This window comes from Colletotrichum fioriniae, assembly GCF_027942845.1.
Source record: "Colletotrichum fioriniae strain IMI 355084 chromosome Unknown scaffold_4, whole genome shotgun sequence".
NCBI classification, from domain to species: domain Eukaryota; kingdom Fungi; phylum Ascomycota; class Sordariomycetes; order Glomerellales; family Glomerellaceae; genus Colletotrichum; species Colletotrichum fioriniae.
The window spans coordinates 2,841,662-2,859,058 of record NW_027076840.1 but is presented as its reverse complement, the minus strand read 5'-3'; the positions used below and the strand labels follow the sequence as shown (position 1 = coordinate 2,859,058).

The 17,397-nt window shown below is 53.7% G+C and overlaps 7 protein-coding genes across 7 annotated transcripts; 4 read left to right on the top strand and 3 right to left on the bottom strand.

Annotated features, from left to right (window-relative positions):
* Positions 1 to 798: 798 nt before the first annotated feature.
* On the top strand, positions 799 to 2,155 carry N0V96_004608 (uncharacterized protein; the record flags this gene model as incomplete). The annotated part of the gene is made up of 2 exons (XM_065757161.1): positions 799 to 1,127; positions 1,189 to 2,155. 2 exons carry the CDS (start codon positions 799 to 801, stop codon positions 2,153 to 2,155), a joined length of 1,296 nt encoding a protein of 431 aa, XP_065614374.1.
* Positions 2,156 to 2,507: 352 nt separating this feature from the next.
* N0V96_004607 (uncharacterized protein) lies at positions 2,508 to 3,368 on the bottom strand (the record flags this gene model as incomplete). Its single annotated transcript, XM_053198760.2, has 2 exons — positions 2,508 to 3,004; positions 3,062 to 3,368. 2 exons carry the CDS (start codon positions 3,366 to 3,368, stop codon positions 2,508 to 2,510), a joined length of 804 nt encoding a protein of 267 aa, XP_053043778.2.
* A 670-nt stretch (positions 3,369 to 4,038) lies between these two features.
* Positions 4,039 to 6,861, bottom strand: N0V96_004606 (uncharacterized protein; the record flags this gene model as incomplete). The annotated part of the gene is made up of 2 exons (XM_053198761.2): positions 4,039 to 5,718; positions 5,773 to 6,861. 2 exons carry the CDS (start codon positions 6,859 to 6,861, stop codon positions 4,039 to 4,041), a joined length of 2,769 nt encoding a protein of 922 aa, XP_053043779.2.
* Positions 6,862 to 9,022: 2,161 nt separating this feature from the next.
* On the top strand, positions 9,023 to 9,394 carry N0V96_004605 (uncharacterized protein; the record flags this gene model as incomplete). Its single annotated transcript, XM_053198762.2, has 1 exon — positions 9,023 to 9,394. One exon carries the CDS (start codon positions 9,023 to 9,025, stop codon positions 9,392 to 9,394), a length of 372 nt encoding a protein of 123 aa, XP_053043780.2.
* Positions 9,395 to 11,417: 2,023 nt separating this feature from the next.
* Positions 11,418 to 12,377, top strand: N0V96_004604 (uncharacterized protein; the record flags this gene model as incomplete). Its single annotated transcript, XM_053198763.2, has 1 exon — positions 11,418 to 12,377. The coding sequence occupies one exon, from the start codon at positions 11,418 to 11,420 to the stop codon at positions 12,375 to 12,377; it is 960 nt and encodes a 319-aa protein (XP_053043781.2).
* A 533-nt stretch (positions 12,378 to 12,910) lies between these two features.
* RDH1_1 (short-chain alcohol dehydrogenase) lies at positions 12,911 to 14,064 on the bottom strand (the record flags this gene model as incomplete). Its single annotated transcript, XM_053198764.2, has 4 exons — positions 12,911 to 13,044; positions 13,103 to 13,268; positions 13,322 to 13,918; positions 13,978 to 14,064. 4 exons carry the CDS (start codon positions 14,062 to 14,064, stop codon positions 12,911 to 12,913), a joined length of 984 nt encoding a protein of 327 aa, XP_053043782.2.
* A 1,618-nt stretch (positions 14,065 to 15,682) lies between these two features.
* N0V96_004602 (uncharacterized protein) lies at positions 15,683 to 16,685 on the top strand (the record flags this gene model as incomplete). The annotated part of the gene is made up of 4 exons (XM_053198765.1): positions 15,683 to 15,695; positions 15,757 to 15,896; positions 15,980 to 16,438; positions 16,497 to 16,685. The coding sequence occupies 4 exons, from the start codon at positions 15,683 to 15,685 to the stop codon at positions 16,683 to 16,685; spliced, it is 801 nt and encodes a 266-aa protein (XP_053043783.1).
* Between the last annotated feature and the right edge of the window lie 712 nt (positions 16,686 to 17,397).

Sequence of the window (17,397 nt, the reverse complement as noted above, 5' to 3'; positions counted from 1 at the left end):
TGCTTTCAACTTATCGTGTAAGACATCACCAATCAGCTTCTTTGAAGGCAATGTCCGACGGAACCCCTCGTGAGATCGTAATAAGTCTTGTAAGTGGGATGAGCTCGAAAGTAAACAAACCAGCTTCGACGAGAACCCAAACAGACTTCCTAAACCAATTTCTCACTCTGGCTCAAATAGGGTACGACCTGATTCTAGATGGTCAAGGCACGGGGCGAATTTGGCCGAGGAATGCGCCACCAAACAAGCGCTCTGCGCCGGTGTCTGCAACAAGATTGCCCGAGCGGCAACAGGAATGATAAGGGAGAGGAAGCACTAAAAATCAGCGTGAACGACGAGACATCAACAACAACAACGCAACGAAGATTAAAAGAACTGCGGGTTGCATGTGAATCTTCATGGGTGTAACCTTAACTTCTTGATCGAACCCCGATGCTTTCGTTCCAAGCTCTCCAGCTACATACTTGGCTCAACCCGCAATCTCTCTCGATATCCTTCTTTCGTCCTACGTTTTGGTTTTTTCTTCCCCAGAGAGTCGCTCCGATGCCGTTCATAGCAGCAAAAAGATCTCCCACAACCTCACCTGTCATGCCGTGGCTATCGAGATCACCATCGTATCAGTCACCCACCGGCTCACCACGCACATCACCAAGGAATAGCACATGCGGACCGATCAAAACATGCGGACCTTCAGTAACATACATCCCACCACTTATCGATGGAGCTTGTGGAACCGTACCACTAGCACAGAAGCCGACTTTGCCATTGCTTCATGAAGATCTACGGGAGATGTGGCAGATGATGCCGGGCTTAATGGCTTCGCTAAGAACACACGTCGCCAACCACCGTCAGCACCTTTCCAAGAGCCACCTCAAGGACATCGTCGTCCAACTCAGTCTGGCCATTGTTGAAGTTGGGATCGTGACACTCGCCATTCCTTTGTTCATTATTCTTCCGGGGATCTTGTTTGGGGCTTGGCTAGGAATCTCAATGAGCATGGTGTTGGGTCTTAGTTGGCTGATGAACGGAAATGAAGTTATGGCCAGCTGCGACGAGTTTGGAAACAGCACAACTGACATTGACGATGACGAGGAGAGATGGATCTTCATTGGCGGGATGGGCACGAGGTATGTCCCCTTCTCTTTCATCTCTTTAGCAGCGATCATACGGAAACTAACACCCACGAAGCTCGACGCACCTCAAACAATGCACAATCCCTCGACTTGCCCGCCTTTTTGGGCGCTCTTTCAGCGGTATTCAGATGGCAACCTACGGGCTCCCCTTCGACATGCTCCTCCTCGCCATCCAGCGGTGCTTCCCTTTCGAAACCCAAGCCTCGCGCGCCCTCTACACCGAGCTCCGCACAGCCCTCCTCGACGCCGCCGTCCACCGGGTCGCCGTACTTGCCCACAACAACGGCTCTCTACCCGTTGCGCACGTTCTCGCTCGCCTCTGCTCCGATATTCAAGCCGAAAAGCTCTCGAAACTCGAGATCTACACCTTTGGTGCCGCGGCTTCAGAATTTGTAGCACCTCTCGGAGAAACCAGCCGCAAGGTCACCCGCTTTGAGGATGGATCCACCGCGGTGGTTGAAGAACGTGGTCCTCACATCGAGCACTTCGCCTACGCCAACGACCCATTCGCTCAGATGGGCGTGCTCCGGTCTGTTCAAAAGAAGCCTGACGGCCGATTCTGTGGCGGCGTTTTCGTGATCCAGAACCAGGTGCCCCAACCCTCTGGCCACTGGGTTCCCGACCAGCGTCCCGTGATGCTTTTGACAGACTATCTCTCGGCCCTCTTTCCCGATCCTTCATCGCCACAGGCTCCCAGCAGCATCCTCGACTACGTCATGATGATCGACCGCGACATTGCCGAGAAGCGCGAGCTCGCTGCCATGGCAAACTACGCGCAGACGCGCCGATCCCGTAAGGACAGCCGCCGCCTCAGCTGGACTGGTCTAGGAGCGACTGTCGGCGGCAGAAGCGGCGTCATGGACGGTGTCACTGGACTCGAGATGGCGAGACGCGGATGCCGCGACTGCGACGGCCATCGTGGACGCGAGGTCAGTTGGCTCTCCAACTACGTGCAAACCGGCTGGGTCGTCGAGAAGGAGGCTCACGTCGTCGATGCCATGGGTGTTGGAGGCAAGTTTTAACAACCTTGACTGATCTGGTCTACGCTACCATGACCCCCTAATTCGTAATGTTTTACATCACTTACTGAATTCTTTGCGCTCACAAAAGATGTTTCATTTGGACGGGACTGGAGGACGTTCGAGGGTTTTCCCACTCAGAGGACTGTATTATTTTTTCCATCAGCATTGGGCGTCGGGGTTCTCCGGCTAGGAGAACATTGAAAGAATCATGATATAACGAGTCAAATGTATTATGGGATAGAAGGGCTGAGAAGCATCTCGCCCTCTCCACACTCCGCTTGGATAGATGCGGATTTGGGACTGGCGCTTCGGAATGGGCATATAGATGGAACAAGGTGCTAGTTAGAATAATTCAGACACGTACATCTCCCCAATAGTATGTTTTGATATCCGCCCCAAGGAAGTCGTCATTGTACTCCCGGCCAACCTCGTCGTTAGCAGCACCCGCACATACCAGCAGAGGCATGAAGTGCTCCGCGCCGTAGCGAGGGTGCATTTCGTAACTGTGAGAGAATTTGCGCCAGTTGGACAGCGCCTTGACGCGGTCTTCCCGCTTCTCTAGGAGTGCGGCGCCCGTCAACTCCTTGTTCCATTCGTTGACTTGCGTCCCGATCCTCTTTGCCGTTGACGGGTCTCCCATCATGAGTGACCGCAGCTTTCCCATGTTATGAAGCGAAGCAAAACCCGAGCCGACGACGGCAACGTTGGTGTCGCGCAGGGCTGAGAGGGCCCGACCCATGCGGAAATGCTCCTCGGGATCCTCAGAGGCCAGCACTGAAAGCTGAATGACTGGAATGTCGGCGGCTGGGTGAATGAGGAGGAGTGGAATGAAGACGCCATGATCCCACCCTGAGTTGAATGTTAATCTAGGATTACTGCAGCTTGGGTGCCATTACTTATACTTACCACGACGTGAGTTCATTACCGGTGAGAGACCCTCCTTCTCGAGAGCCTGCTTCAACTCATTTGCGATACTTGGCGATCCCGGAGCGGGATATTTGAGTGAGTAAGCCTTTCGCGGGAAGCCACCATAGTCGTAGTACAGATCATGGCGCTCCCCTGATGAGATGGTTGGTGCGCCTTCCGACCAATGGGCCGTTACAACCACAACGGCTCTCGGTGCGTCTGGTGTGTTGAGCTTTAAAATCTTGGGCACGCGCTTCTGGAGTGATGCGGTGATGGAAGCGTGGCCAGGGTCTCCAAGAACAGGCATGGGACCTAAGATGTGTAAGTCAGCACTGAAGCTTCCTGGGATTCTCAGCGGAGTTCAACGTACCTCCGCCGTGCGCGACACAAATTGCTGCAGCGCGTGTCATTGTAGGTGATGATGTTCTGAGTTTTCGTCTGGTGATCCAATTGATTCTGGGAAGTCGTAGAGTTCTAGTCAAATAAGACAGAGTTCTTGTTGCTGTTGTCATCCGATGCTGTTCAAGTGCTACTAAGACCCTTACTAACCCAACGGATGGTAGGGGGACTAGGAGGCTCAAATAGCAACGGCATCCGTTTAGTTGGCTTCGATTTGGTCCTTTTTCATTGGTCAAAGGGTGATACGCCGGGATTGTCACCGTCCGGGATCAGATTGGTAATACCCGCGCGGGACCACAATGGCAAAGGAATCAACGCCACGACCCTGCGGCAAATCAGGACGGCTAGAGCTGATTCAGCTGGATCTAATGTGCTTAGAATGGACCATTTTCAATATCACTATCTGGTAGACAAGTGAGCCGTCATTGCAGTTTGATCATGCGTTGGATTACTGTCTTCCCCGCGCGGTTCGGAACCGGGATCGGAATAGTTTCCGAGTCATTAAATGGGTCTTTCAAGTTTCGGTGAACAAGAACTATCCGTTGTAAGCATAGGCCTAAAGCCTTCCCACGATTCGTTCACACGAAAACAGACACGGTCTCACGGCCGCTGCCGACAGCACGAATTCTGCCGTCAATCTCAAGCGGGCTGCCCTCGTACACAGCAAAGTGGCGAGCCTTCTTCGACTGCGTCTCTTCAATACCGAGAATCTTGTAGACGTTGGAGGAAACCAGATCCAACGCCTTCTTCTCGCTCAGCCGACCATTGCCGTTCTTCTGCGCAATGCCAGCAAGCAGTCCCAAGTCACGGATCAACCAATCTTCCTCCAATCCAATGGCAGTGACGACCCCAGCGTCTAGTAGAGTGTCAATGGCGGTGCCATTTGTGAGAGGAGCACCGGTCAGAGAACGTCTTTGGTCCCAGGTGTACGAGTATGACTGGAAAGGTGCAAGAAGCACGCCAACACCGGCAGCGGCTAGCTCTGGAGCGACGAGATGAGACTCAGCGCCTCCGATGATAGAGACACGAAGCTTGGGAGACTCCTTTGACTGGCTCTTTGCAGCCAAGGCCTCCTCGACTGTGGCCTTGACTCTGAGAGCGGCGACAATGGTGTCCGCGCTATGGACTGTGAGGACCAAGGGCAGCTCTCCGTTAACCACCTTCTTGAGGTAGGCCGCTTCTGAAAAAGGATCCGATCCGGTGTCATTGGTCGCGACTGCCTCCAAGAGAGTGTGTCGGAGCTTGCCAATGGCATCAGAGATCGACGGGTTATCGCCTCTCTTCGCAGCGAGAGTCAATGTACGATGAACCGCAACGTCCTCGGCCCAAACAGCGCCCTTCTCGAGCGAGTGCTTGGCATCAGTATTGAAACCAACACTGGTTCCAGAGTGCGTCAATCCACCTGTGAACTTGGGCGCCGAAATTGCCTTGGTGACGCCGTATTTCTTAGCTATGTGCAGCTTCTTGTTGTCGAGCACAAGGCCGTCAAGACCACGACTGAACCCAGTGGGGTAACGGCCGTTGTCTGTGTCCGCCTCGTTGTCAATCTCGTTGAGACCAATGAGGGAACCGAACGCAGTGAAAGTCTCGGTGATGTGGCCATTCTTCAGGTCAACAACCTTCTTCGACGAGGACTTGGCGGCCTCAACATCCTCGGTACAGGCGCCAATGCACTTAATATCGCCGTTTGAGAAGACAACGTTCACCGTTTCGCCGTTGGCTGTGCTAGCCTCCTCGCCTGACAGCCAAACGTTGGAAACGCCAGTGAAAACAACTTCCTTGAGATCGGTGGTGTCCTCGGTAGTATTGGCCAGTTTGGGATCCGGAGAAATAGGGCCGTCAAGAGGCTTGTTGAGCTCGAAGGGATCAGAGAATTGGGCAGCTCCATCAATCCACACTTGCACAGGCGCGGCACCAACACTCAGAGGATCGCTGTCCCAGACAGCAATGTCGGCATCGAATCCAGGCTTGATCTTGCCAATTCGCTGGCCCAAGCCCAACAACTCGGCAGGGGCAGATGTCACACCGGACAGAGCTGCATGGTAAGGGAGGCCATATCTGTAAGCCTTGGCGGCCTCGAAGAGGACATGCTGGGCGTTCAAGACCGGGTTATCACTAACGTACACGGGGGTAAGGCCGTTCTCCCAAAGGATCTTGCCAGCGTACTCGGAGCCAATGTACGACTCGGACTTGTAGTACATGTTGTCGGCAAACAGCGCAGAAGCAGGTGGGCGACCACCCCAGACGCGCTTCAGGATCTACATAAGCTTGTTAGTGATGAGACCAGGAACAGACAAATCGGAGACACGCACCTCGGGAACTAGGAAGGTCTGGTGGGCGTGGTGGAAAGCCCGCACCGGGAACTTGAACTCGTTGGTGTGGTCAACGAATGCTTCCAGGTCCGGAATCGTGTAGCAGTGGGTGTTGATGTGCACTTGGCCTCGCAGGGCAGCACTGAGACTCTCCCACTTGAGGTCTTGGGGCAAGTAAGATGACTGGCTCTCCACTCCAAATTTGTCGGCTGCCGCACACCAGTCGTCCTGCTCTTGCACAAGCTTGGCTGCCTGCTCAAAGGCATGACGGAACTCCCAGCTCTCGCCAAGACGAGAGAATGGGCTGTGTCCAACCTTTCCGTACACACGCTTCGCGTTCTCTCCACATGCCATCTTCATATACCGCCAGTTGCGATCCGGGTCCGCCAGCATATCCTCCGCAGAAAGCTCGGTGCGGCCATCGGGCTTGCCAACAGCATGCTTGATAACAAAGGCCTCGCCTCCCATGTTGTTGCCAGAGCCTGGCAAAACCAGCGAGGTAGTTACACCTCCAGACTTGATGACCTGGATCTGTGGGTCGAGGGGGTTGAGTCCATCGATTGAACGAACGTAGGGAGTAATGTCGTTGGACATCTCATTCACATCCTGATTGCCGACGAGCTCGGGCAGGGCACCAACACCGGCGTGGGAGTGCATGTCAATAATACCGCTGGTCAATTGGCGGCCCTTGGCGTCCCAAATTTGGGTATCCTTGGGAAGGGAGTCGAGGGAGATGTCGGCTTCGACCTTTTGGATCAGGCCGTAGTCGATGAGGACGTCAGCAGTGATCCACGAGTATCCTTTGCCGGCACGCGCGTCTTCTGGAGAAGTACCCTCCACGGCTTCGCCAATCCAGATAGTGGCATTGCGGATGAGCGTCGGGCGCTGGCCGTCGACAAAACGAGCATTCTTTTCTCGGCCGAGGCCAATTGGATCCTGTGGCTTGTGTCGCAACTTCGCACAAGTCGCCAAATCCTGCTGCAGACGCTCCGCAGAGAGGGAGGAGGATGGCTCGCGGGAAGGCAGTATTGAGATCTGCTTCCATTGGGCAAAGGCAATGAACGCAAGACATCCCACGATGAGCTTCATGCTGCGTCTGGGTCGTAGCCATCGTTTATGGTAGTGAGAGTGCCGAGGGCCCGAGGGCGGTGGGAGGTCCGCGGCGCTGTACGGCGGCAACATGCTGCTCTTTTCCGAATCCATGACAACAACGTTTTGGTGTTGTCTGAAGCAAAAAAGATCAAGTGACAAACGCTGAAAAGTTCTAGGAGCAAGGGATATGTTATATTGGCTCCAAACCTCTCAGCATTGGGTTCCTTGGGAGAGCCCTTGGCCCAATCAAGAAGGTGACTGACGGTTCGGCTGGATTATCGGCCGACGTTTCAAACCCAGAGCGCAGACATCGCCGGCGACAATGAGCTTTGGGAGTATCTGGAGGGGCACACGGGGAAGTGATCGCTTCTCTTCGGTCGCGACTTCGGCAATGTGAGTGGTCAATGACATGGATGATGGTGAGAGCGTGGAGTCGAATGAGGAGCTCACCCCTGCCAGAGCTTGCGTGATTACGTAGCTGAAGAGATAAGCTTCTGCTGACTTATGAAGCCCTTGGAGCATTCAGAGTTGAAGAATGATGACTAACCATGGAGCACTTGGCTCTCCTATCTTATCTCGCTCCCCTCTTATCGATTATCGGCATGTCAAGTCCGATTGCGGGGTAGGTAGAGTCATGCATTGTCACCACCAGGCAAGGAGGCATTCAACCCCCCTTGGTCTGCTTCGTCTTCGACGGGAGTCGAGTCCATCACTACTGGCAGTGAGAGGTTTTGTCTGATGGATCCAGTTTCTGACTCAGCTTGATGGGGCTATGTTGAACTCTCCTCCATATAGAGACATGCCATAAGCGATCATAGTGCTCAATGAGATGAAAACGTGGAGCTGGCTGGATTACTCGCCATCATGTCTTCTTGAGAAATTGAAGGTAAATCCAACGGGTTGAGAACTGAGGAGGTAAGGAGGTGTCTTGACATAGCGTGTGCGCGCTACAGCCATGGAAGTGCCTTCTCTCCGGGAACTAGCTGGGGCAGGAAGGTCGAGCAGGCGGTTGAAGCATTGAGATGCTCAGGTTCTATTACGTACGATATGATCAAAAAGCTGACATCGCGGTATCACAAAACGACATCATCAGATTCGTTGGAGTCGTTATGTGGGTGGCAAGCGGCGTTTGCGGGGAAGCATCGGATCCAAGTCAACATCTCAGGCGGGAGATCTACTGCGTGGTAGAATGCCACACTATGTGTTTGATACGCTATTTACGCTGGGCCCGACGCATGCATGCAGAGTTGGAGAACCTGGAATGCATGGAAGGGTCTCTTTTTACTGCCCAAATGAGGTGAATTTCATTGGCCAGGCCAATCGAGGCCAGACGATTGCCGGTGGTCTCAATCTATTGCCCAAAAGAGGTATCGTGGCCCTGGGCGAGATCCCACGACTCGGAAAGTCTACAGAGTACTAGCGGAGACTTAATGGCGTCCGGCTGTCTGGGCCGATAACGGTCTGCTCTTGGCTCCCCGACTTGTATCAGGGATCCTCGCCGTATAAGTTGGCTGTTATCCTGAGTCACGTCAACAGTTCGTTTCTGGGCTGAAACGACTCAACTCATCTCGTCTTATAGTTGCTTTAAACATCTTGCCTTCTACTGTGTAGACTTCACATCCTACATTATTCCATAACGCCGATATGTTCCTCCTCTCAGCTTTGGCGGTAGCTGTGCTGCTATTCTCCGCATGGAGATGGAAGTGGAGATATGCCACAAAGGTGTGTATCCTTATCTTTGAAAGATCACACGGAGAGATCTGACTGTGTAAAGGAAAAGCTGGCCGGAAATGGTACCCAGGAGAAATCAGATGAAAAGGCCGGTATAACGCCTCTGAAAGATTTTGACTGGCAGAATATCGATCCCGCCAAGCACCGGCCATTCAAGCCAGTCTATCACATCACCATGGGTACCACAAACCTCGCACAAGTAATATTTCTTGCGTTCTGACGGAGTTCCATCTTAGCCATCCAAGCAAGCCCGCCTGAAGATCTCATCATTATAGACAACAACTACCTTGATCGAGTGACTGAACGTCGTCAACTTCTGCAGGAGCATACATCAACGGTAGCGGGCGCTGTGCCAGAAGGCCTACCTGCTCTCCATGAGGTCTGGACCTATATGCTCTCAGAGTATCTGCCGAAGCGATATCCAACCATGTTCTCCTTGTCCGAGGGCAAGACTGAGTTCCATAACCACGTTACCAAGGCGTCATTGCCTCTCACGCCGCCGGAGGACCCCGTTGCTGCGCTCAAGGCTCTTGGAGAGACCGTGGAAGATGACATCTTTTTGCTCGTTGAGACACCAGAGGGCCATCGTTGCGTGGCGTTCGTCTGCTGCCATCCCGCTGGATTCGACCCGTCCAATAAGCTCGGGAAGCTGATGAAGGACATTCACACTCCGGTGCCGTCATATGAGAAGATTGGTGCAAGTATGGAGCGTTTCTTCTCTCGATTGCAAGTCGGGAAGAGCGTCAAGCGAATGAACGTAGGCTTACTTATTCTTGGATACCTAGAGGCCTTCAGCTGATGGATGATATAGTGGTCTGTTTCTACGCACGAGAACCTCTTCAGTCCAAGCAACTTGCACATCTACGAAGGCGACAAGACGGAAGAGGACGAGGATGTCGATATTTCAAAGGTGAGAGAGCCGCTCTTAACATTCAATGTGTCATGTACCAGGAAACTCACATCACTCAGGCTCGTTTGCGCCAAGAACTACAAACTTTGACACGACTTCCCAATACGGGAGCGATCATGTTCTCATTCAAGACATATCTCACTCCTATAGAAGAGGTGAAGAAGGAGGGGTGCGGGCTTATACTTGCGGACGCCATAGAAGGGTTGAAGACGGGTAATGCACCTGGCATGTGGGTATACAAGGGGGCGTCGCGTTGGGGCAAGAGCGTCTGCGAGTATCTCCGATCGTGAGGAGGTAGGACTACAGAAGAGTAAGCGAGTCTTTAATACGTTGACTAGGAGGATAAGACATCTACTTTCATAGGTAAGGTACTTGGAGAGTAGAATAAATCTACGGTTGCTACCCTTTCTCATCATGACATAGCTGTTCTTTCTCCATAATGATGATTGTTGTCTTGCATATCTTACTTATCCGTTGATCACAGCTGATCTGAAGCCCTGGCTAGAAAGTCGGGGCGGCTTGCGGACAGTCCACAGTCTCGGGCCCGGGCATGCATGTCTGTCTCGGGAGATCTCCCGCTTTATCCGTACTTCTTAACATCCAATACTAATAGGCAAAAGTACCCTTGTGACCTATTACTCAAGGTGAATTAAGGTGAGCGATAGCCGAAAAGAAGAACGTTATTTCGGGTATAACACATCACGTCATTGAAGGCCCTTCCCACCGCCACGCCGTCGCCCACAACCCGATAGTGGCAGCCGTTGCAGGCGGCAGAAGCCTTGCAGTTTGACAGGCGGTGGTGGCTTTTTGATTTCAAATTGAGTTTTTGGGATGAACTTGGGTGCTTGAATATTGGCAATTGCACGGCGGAGGCCCAGAGAAGGGTATTCCCGGTTGTGCCGAAAAGGGGCACTTGCGGCTTGCTTGTTTGGGGACGGCCCCGATCCGGCCTAGCGGACCCACTCCGCGCTCCGTATGCAAATTTCCCACCAGCAGAAGCTTCGCACCTAGGCGGCTCTCTCTCAACTGCATGGTACAACGTGCGTTCTCCCAGTCTTTTAGCACCCCCTGCATCGCCATCCATACAAGATGCAAACGAGATGTGGGCTCGACTTCATTAACATCAAGCGCCCACCCAACGCCCTGTTCATTTCTCTCTGGCTGTGTTGGTCCGCTTCTCCCACCCGAGCCCAGGCCCTGGCCTTTCCATGACTCCTTTCGCCGCGGAATCCTGCAGTCTCTGCCTCTTTGCTCCTAGCCAAGTTGCTATGCGGCATGCCTTGCCTTGCCGCCGCAACCTGGGACCTGCAGGCCGCACATGTACGGATATGGCGTGGCCTCATCAACCATGGCCTCACCTGAAGCCAGGGACAACTCCGCAATCTAATCCCACTTACACTCACAGGCCTATCCGTACACTACCTGTCGCTTGACAGAGGCTTGCAGAGATGAACCCGCCGAACCGGGAAACCTTGCCGTGAAACAAAGTGCTTCTGCAAGGCCCATTTCCCCAAAGGAGTCTTTTACTCTATTCCTCGCAGCTAAACCTGCGGGGTCATCTCCTTTCCAGGAACCACGGAGCGAGGATGGAATTGAATGTTCGTCCCAAGGGGTGAAGACTAGGAAGCCAAGGGGGACCTACATAAAGGAGCTCGTCTGCCAACGCGTGCCGCCATGCCTCGTTTCGTTTGAGCTTAGCTACATTCTCTATCGTACATTGAACTTCCTGAAGCAAGGCCAAGGCATCGATTGCTGCGACCTGCGTCCTCTCTTTCTTTTCGAAACATTCCATTCGTTCAAACCCTTGAATTCAAGCTTTCTCCAAGCCGCCCGGTCGGTTTAGGCATACACACGCTCACTTACACACCCAAAACTCCCAAACCAACCACACCACCACCACCAACCTGCAAAAATGAAGTTCACATGGAGCATCGCCAGCGCGGCTCTGCTGGCCACCCGCGCCCAGTGCGAGATCCTTTGGGATGGTCGCTTCAACGACATGACCTCTGCCACTGACCTCGACAAGTGGTCCTGGAGCAGCCAGGTCGGCCCCTACCAGTACTACATCCACGGTTCCGGCGCCACCACCGACTACGTCAACCTCTCTTCCGACTTCAAGAACCCGGCCGACACGGGCTCCAAGCAGGGTGCCAAGATCTCCCTGACCAGCACCTCCTTCTGGAACGGCCAGACCATGCGCCGCACCGAGCTGATCCCCCAGACCACCGCCGCCATCGGCAAGGGCAAGCTCTTCTACCACTTCTCCCTGAAGCGCAGCGACACCAACGCCCCTTCCCTGAACAAGGAGCACCAGATCGCCTTCTTCGAGAGTCACTTTGTCGAGATGAAGTCGGGCTGGCAAAGCGGTGCCACCGGTACCGAGGACCCCCTCCTCCGTTGGGTCGTCGGCGGCAAGACCGAGTGGAGCGTCAACTGGGACGCTGACGTCTGGCACAACGTTGCCTACGAGATCGACTTTGACGGTGGCTCCGTCGGCTTCTGGCACTCCACCGGTGCCGAGGCCCTGACCCAGGTCGTTGCCCCCGTGACTGCCTCCGCCTCCAGCAACGGTGCTGACTGGCACGTCGGTGTTCTCGAGCTCCCCCGTGACGGCTACGCCGACGAGACTGAGGACTTCTACTTCTCCGGCGTCTACATCGAGAACGGCGAGATCACCAAGGCTGTCGGCTCCGGATCTTCTGACTCTGGCTCTTCTGCCCCTGCTTCCTCTGCCGCTCCCGCTGCCACCTCCGCTGCCGCCGCCTCCTCTGCTCCCGCTGCTGCCGCCCCTACCACCGCGGCTCCCACCACCACCGCCGTGCCCACCACCAGCGCTGCCCCCCGTCTCCTCCACCGCCCCCGTCGAGTCTGAGCCCGCTTCCTCCTCTGCCCCCGTCGCGACTCCCGTCTCCTCCGCTGCCCCTGTTGTCTCTGAGGAGCCCTCCGCTCCTGCTGCCACCACCCCGGCTGCCGCCACCACCAGCTCTGCTCCCGCTGCCTCTGCCAGCGCCAAGCCCGCTTGCCGTCGCCGCCGCCGCCGCAACCACGCTAAGCGCAACTAAGCGTCTCCGTTGTTGTTGACAGGAGCCTGAGGAGGATGAATATCGCTTCGGTGTCCCTTTGGACTCCGAAGCGAGGATAGGACCACTTCTGATGTACATATCATTTTTGCATATAAGACTTGTCACTGTGCCTATTGGACTTAGTTTTGAATATATTCTTCAGTGTACGATACCACCGCTGCCCGCTCTCTTCATGTCTGAACTGTGAAAGTGAACTAGTGACTTACCACTTGATGACCCCTTGCTTTTGTTGCCTTGCTAGATTCACCTCTGGGTACAAGTGGCGAACGGCGAAACCTGACAGAGTATTTGGCCTGTCTATGTAACATAATACGCTCGTACATCAGAGGTACTTTGCTACCTGCTCCTCAGTCCATTTCCAAAAGTCTTCGGCGAGGCCTGTACCGCCCTCTTCGCGGGACTTGGAGCCCTGCACAAGGTCATCCCGAATGGCATAAAAACGACCCCATGGAACAACTGGGAGAATTCCGATTAGCAACTTGTAAAAGTTATCAAACAGGGTTGTTGAACACACCCCAATCGCCCGTCTTCTCGATGGTCACATCGGGAGATAACGCCGCAAATAATTCAGTGTATGCACCGTTAATGGCAGGATATGTGGTGGCTTTTCTGAACAACGTCGGAATCAGCGCCGTGATGTGGCGATCCAGCTCTGACGAAAGGTTTCCCGGATTCAAGGCCTTTGTGTGGTTAGTTGTCCATTTCGTATTCTCGGAATTGTGCCAAGACTTACGAGACTGATGACGCCGTCGGCCTTGTGCCGCTTGGCGAACTCGGTAGAGTGAAAATAGTTGCCCGCCTTGCTGATGCCGTACTTGAACTCCTTGATCCTATCTCTGCTGTAGTCCAGGTTGTCAACCTCAATGGCGGGGTTGGGCGACAAGACCTCCGCGGCTGAGCTCGACACCCAGACAACGCGGCAGCTGTCTTTGGGTGCTGTCTTGGCCGTTTGCACCAGAGTCGGCGTCAACAGCTTGGTGAAGAGGAACGGGCCGACACAATTTGTTCCCAACTGTAATTCATACCCTTGCGCTGTTTTGCTCCCCTGAGGTGGCATCATGACGCCGGCATTGTTGATGAGAAGATGCAGTTGTGTCTCCTTGGCGAGAAAGGCATCGGCTGCGGGTTTGATGGTGGTGAGGTCGGCCAGATCCAGAGTGAGAAGATCCAGCTTTCCTGTAGAGTTAGGTACTGCCTCCTTGATAGCGCTGATGGCTAAACGGCCCTTTTCCTCGGAACGAGAGGTAGCGTAGACGGTGGCGTTCTTCGAGTACAGAATCTGTGCGACTTCCTTGCCAACACCAGTGTTTGCTCCCGTTACGATGCAGACCTGCGACAACGTGTAAGTATCAAGCGAGTCATATCGATGGTATTACATGAGATACTGACCCTGCCAGAGAGATCAGGAATATCCTTCTCGGTGAATTGGGGCCGCGGCGGAAAGGCCTGGGTGAAGATGCTGAATGGGTTGAGCATCCTGACTGACTTGTCTCCCTTGAAGCAATCTTGAAGCAAGCAGAAACGGAGTAATCTAGTCAATGCAGGACAAACGTAATAATGAGTGATATAGAATAAATCAAGTGTGACCACGAAGACCGACGTCACCAATCCAACGGTTAGACACAAGCGCAGAAGATAGACTGATGTTCTGTAAGGTAGAAGATGGTCCAGCTGTGACCGCCGGAGACTTCATTGGCCCGAAGCTAACTTGGAATGGTGGAGTGCGCCTTTGCCGATTTGGGAACAGCTCTGGACCTCACCGAGACATTCTCTGGTTTGTTATTGGCCAGCACACCGAGATTGATATCCCACCGGCCTAACAAGGTGCTGACATGCGATCGAAGTTGATGGGACATAAGCTACTTAGGTATTACCTTACCTTCTCTATATCTAGTACCTACCTGCCAGGCATGTTGATACCTTACCTTGATTTGATGGGAATTCAGATGTTACTGAAAAGCTATCTGATCTGCTTACTAAGGTAGGTGTGCAATGAGATAACACTGGGTGAAACCTCAAGAGGGCGCCTTCCCCGGCCGTGCAAGCCGAGCCACGTGATGCTTGTCAGGCGACCGGTGTGGGGTGGGGCTGCCGAAGGAACATCAGCCGGGAGTCAATTCGGCAATGTGATTGGCACGGCGTCGCGGTCTGGAACTGATGGCAGCACGAGCCAACGTCTAATGCACGACTGCAAGACAAGACCCAAAGACCACTTTTTCCTGTCTATCCTTTCAGCCACACATAACCCGCTCTTGGCCTTGCTACCTATTCGTTGGCTTTGCTTTGGTTGCTAAGGTATCTCATTCTCCCCTGCTACCGATACCTTACCTTTCCTTACCTCGCCTTACGGAGTATCCGTACTACCGTACAGATACACTACTACGTACCAACAGACTACCCAGTCTTCAGAACAGACCACACGCTAACGTGCCGACCGAACAAGAACCAAACATCGGAAAGTGTGAGCCTCACCTTTTCTTGCCTGGGCCACAGATCGCACCACACACTGCACACTGCACACTGCACCGACACCGCACAATCGTCGCATCTGGTTGTTTGGAACGAAACCTCGCCGTTCCAGTCTCGCACCCCCCGATCAACTTCCACCTCTTCCAGCGACACACTATATCCATCAGGTGCACCACCTCTCTTTCGCGACTCCCGCCTTGGCAGCCACGCCCCACCAAGAGATCGTCCTCACTTCAGCCTTGTGCGTGTGTGTGTCGGCACGTTGATGCACTCCGCCGCGATATAAGGAAGCCAGAGGCGTGGATCGTGCTGTCCCACTTTGCACCTTCTATTCGAATTCTCATGCCCCTCGCGCCTTCCCACTGATGCCAAGCTAAGGTACGGATCGCCAAAGACATGCTCTGATTCGAGGCCAACCAAACAATCCACCTACCAACTCTCCTCTCGCCAATCCCTCATCTGCTTCCACGATCGACCGGCCAGCTGCGTCTCCAGGTGCTTCCAACACTCTTGCGCGACAACTTCAACAAACCGTGCACCTGCAACTATCGGCCGCTCCGGATCGAATATTTACACCCAACATCTACAAATACTGTTCCAGGAACATCGTTCGTCCGGCGGCATCATGTCTCTTCCCCGTACGTTCCTGCACTCTGGGTTTCGTTGCCTACCACGCCGTCGCTAAACTGATTTACCCAGTGAGCTCTGAAGATGAGGATAACTACACCGCCATCATTGACGGCATCCTTGCAACCGCGGACTTGACGACCATCACTCGCAAGAAGATCCGTTTAGGTCTGGAGAAAGCTCTTGGCGGGAAGGACCTTACTGCTCAAAAGGTAACATACCCAGTAATCCCACTGCCGACTGTCGACATGCACCTGTCGATAACCTGGGTCAAGGCTAACACAAATGCTTGCAGGATGCCATCAAGGCGCTAATAGAAGAGCGTTTCGACGCCATCTCCGGTTCTAATGACGCAGCCCCCGACTCGTACTCTGCAAGCCCCGCCCCGAAGCGCGAAGCCAACGGCCACGACGATGATATTGACGGCGAGATTGAGGTGTCCGTCGCGCCTGTCCGGAAGAGGCAGAAGCGCGAGGACTCGTCTGAAGACGCCGATGCCAAGCTCGCTGCCAAGCTACAAGCTCAGGAAAACCAAATGGCAAGAGGAAGGACAACTCGCGGCGGCAACGGCGCAAGCAGCAAGGGCAGCAAAGCGGCCAAGAAGAAGAAAGCGCCCCGCAAGAAGAGTGACAAGAAGATTGACGACAGTGACGTCGAGGACAGCGGCGAAGCGCCGAAACGCAAGGCTGGTGGTGGATTCCAAAAGCCCTTCAACTTGAGCGAGCCGTTGTCAGAGTTGCTTGGCGAACCTCAGGTATGGTTACGCGGAATGATATGTTGGCTGATAATAGCACACTAACTTTCTACCCCAGCTCTCTCGCCCGCAGGTTGTCAAGAAGCTCTGGGAACACATCAAGGGCAATGACCTACAGGATCCGGAAAACAAGAGACAAATTCTTTGCGACGACAAGATGCATGCCATTTTCAAACAATCTAAGGTGGATATGTTCCAAATGAACAAGATGATCGGAGCCCATCTTTACCCGGTTGAGGAGCAGTGAGAGCATACTTAAGGAGGGAGAGACGTGGTCTAGGATGAAAATAACACGGACGAGCGGTGCAATTTCAAGCAATGGCGTCTTTCTGGTTTGGGACGGGCAATCAGAACTTTCCGGGCGGTTTGGTTGGGCATCCGGGTACAGGCAGCAAATGGATGGCGAACCGCGAAGTGCCTTATCGTGTGTTTGGAGGAGGAAATCAGTGGTAGAGGGTGGGTTCGTTGTCGACATGGCATCTTTACATAGTACTTAGCCATGCCGGTCGTCGCAGCCACAGGTGCAACTGCAGGCTTCACGCTACCTTACCTGAAGTAGAGAATCTGGGCTAGCTCGGCCTTTGGAATCGGTCGACACTAGTCTCCATTTAAATACACTCTATTAAGATACTGGCTTAACATCCTGCCGCTCCAGTGACGCAACAAGTTTTTTTGGGGGGGTGATGATGCAAGACTAAAGGCATGACAGTACTTCAGCTTGTCAGGACCTCAGCACCCGACGGAAACGATGATGGCAGATGAGTCATTTTGTATGCACCCAAGAGCACCCAAGGTAAGGCAGAGTTGATTTCGAATCGATATATTCGATGTTTTAATTGAGAAAGACTTGAATGCCACTTGCACCGCCTCGATGAGTCGAGTGCGAAGCCACACGTGTTCCTGGAACGGGCTGATGACTCCGCGAAGCTCAGCTGTTAGCTCATGGTCAGTCTCGGGTA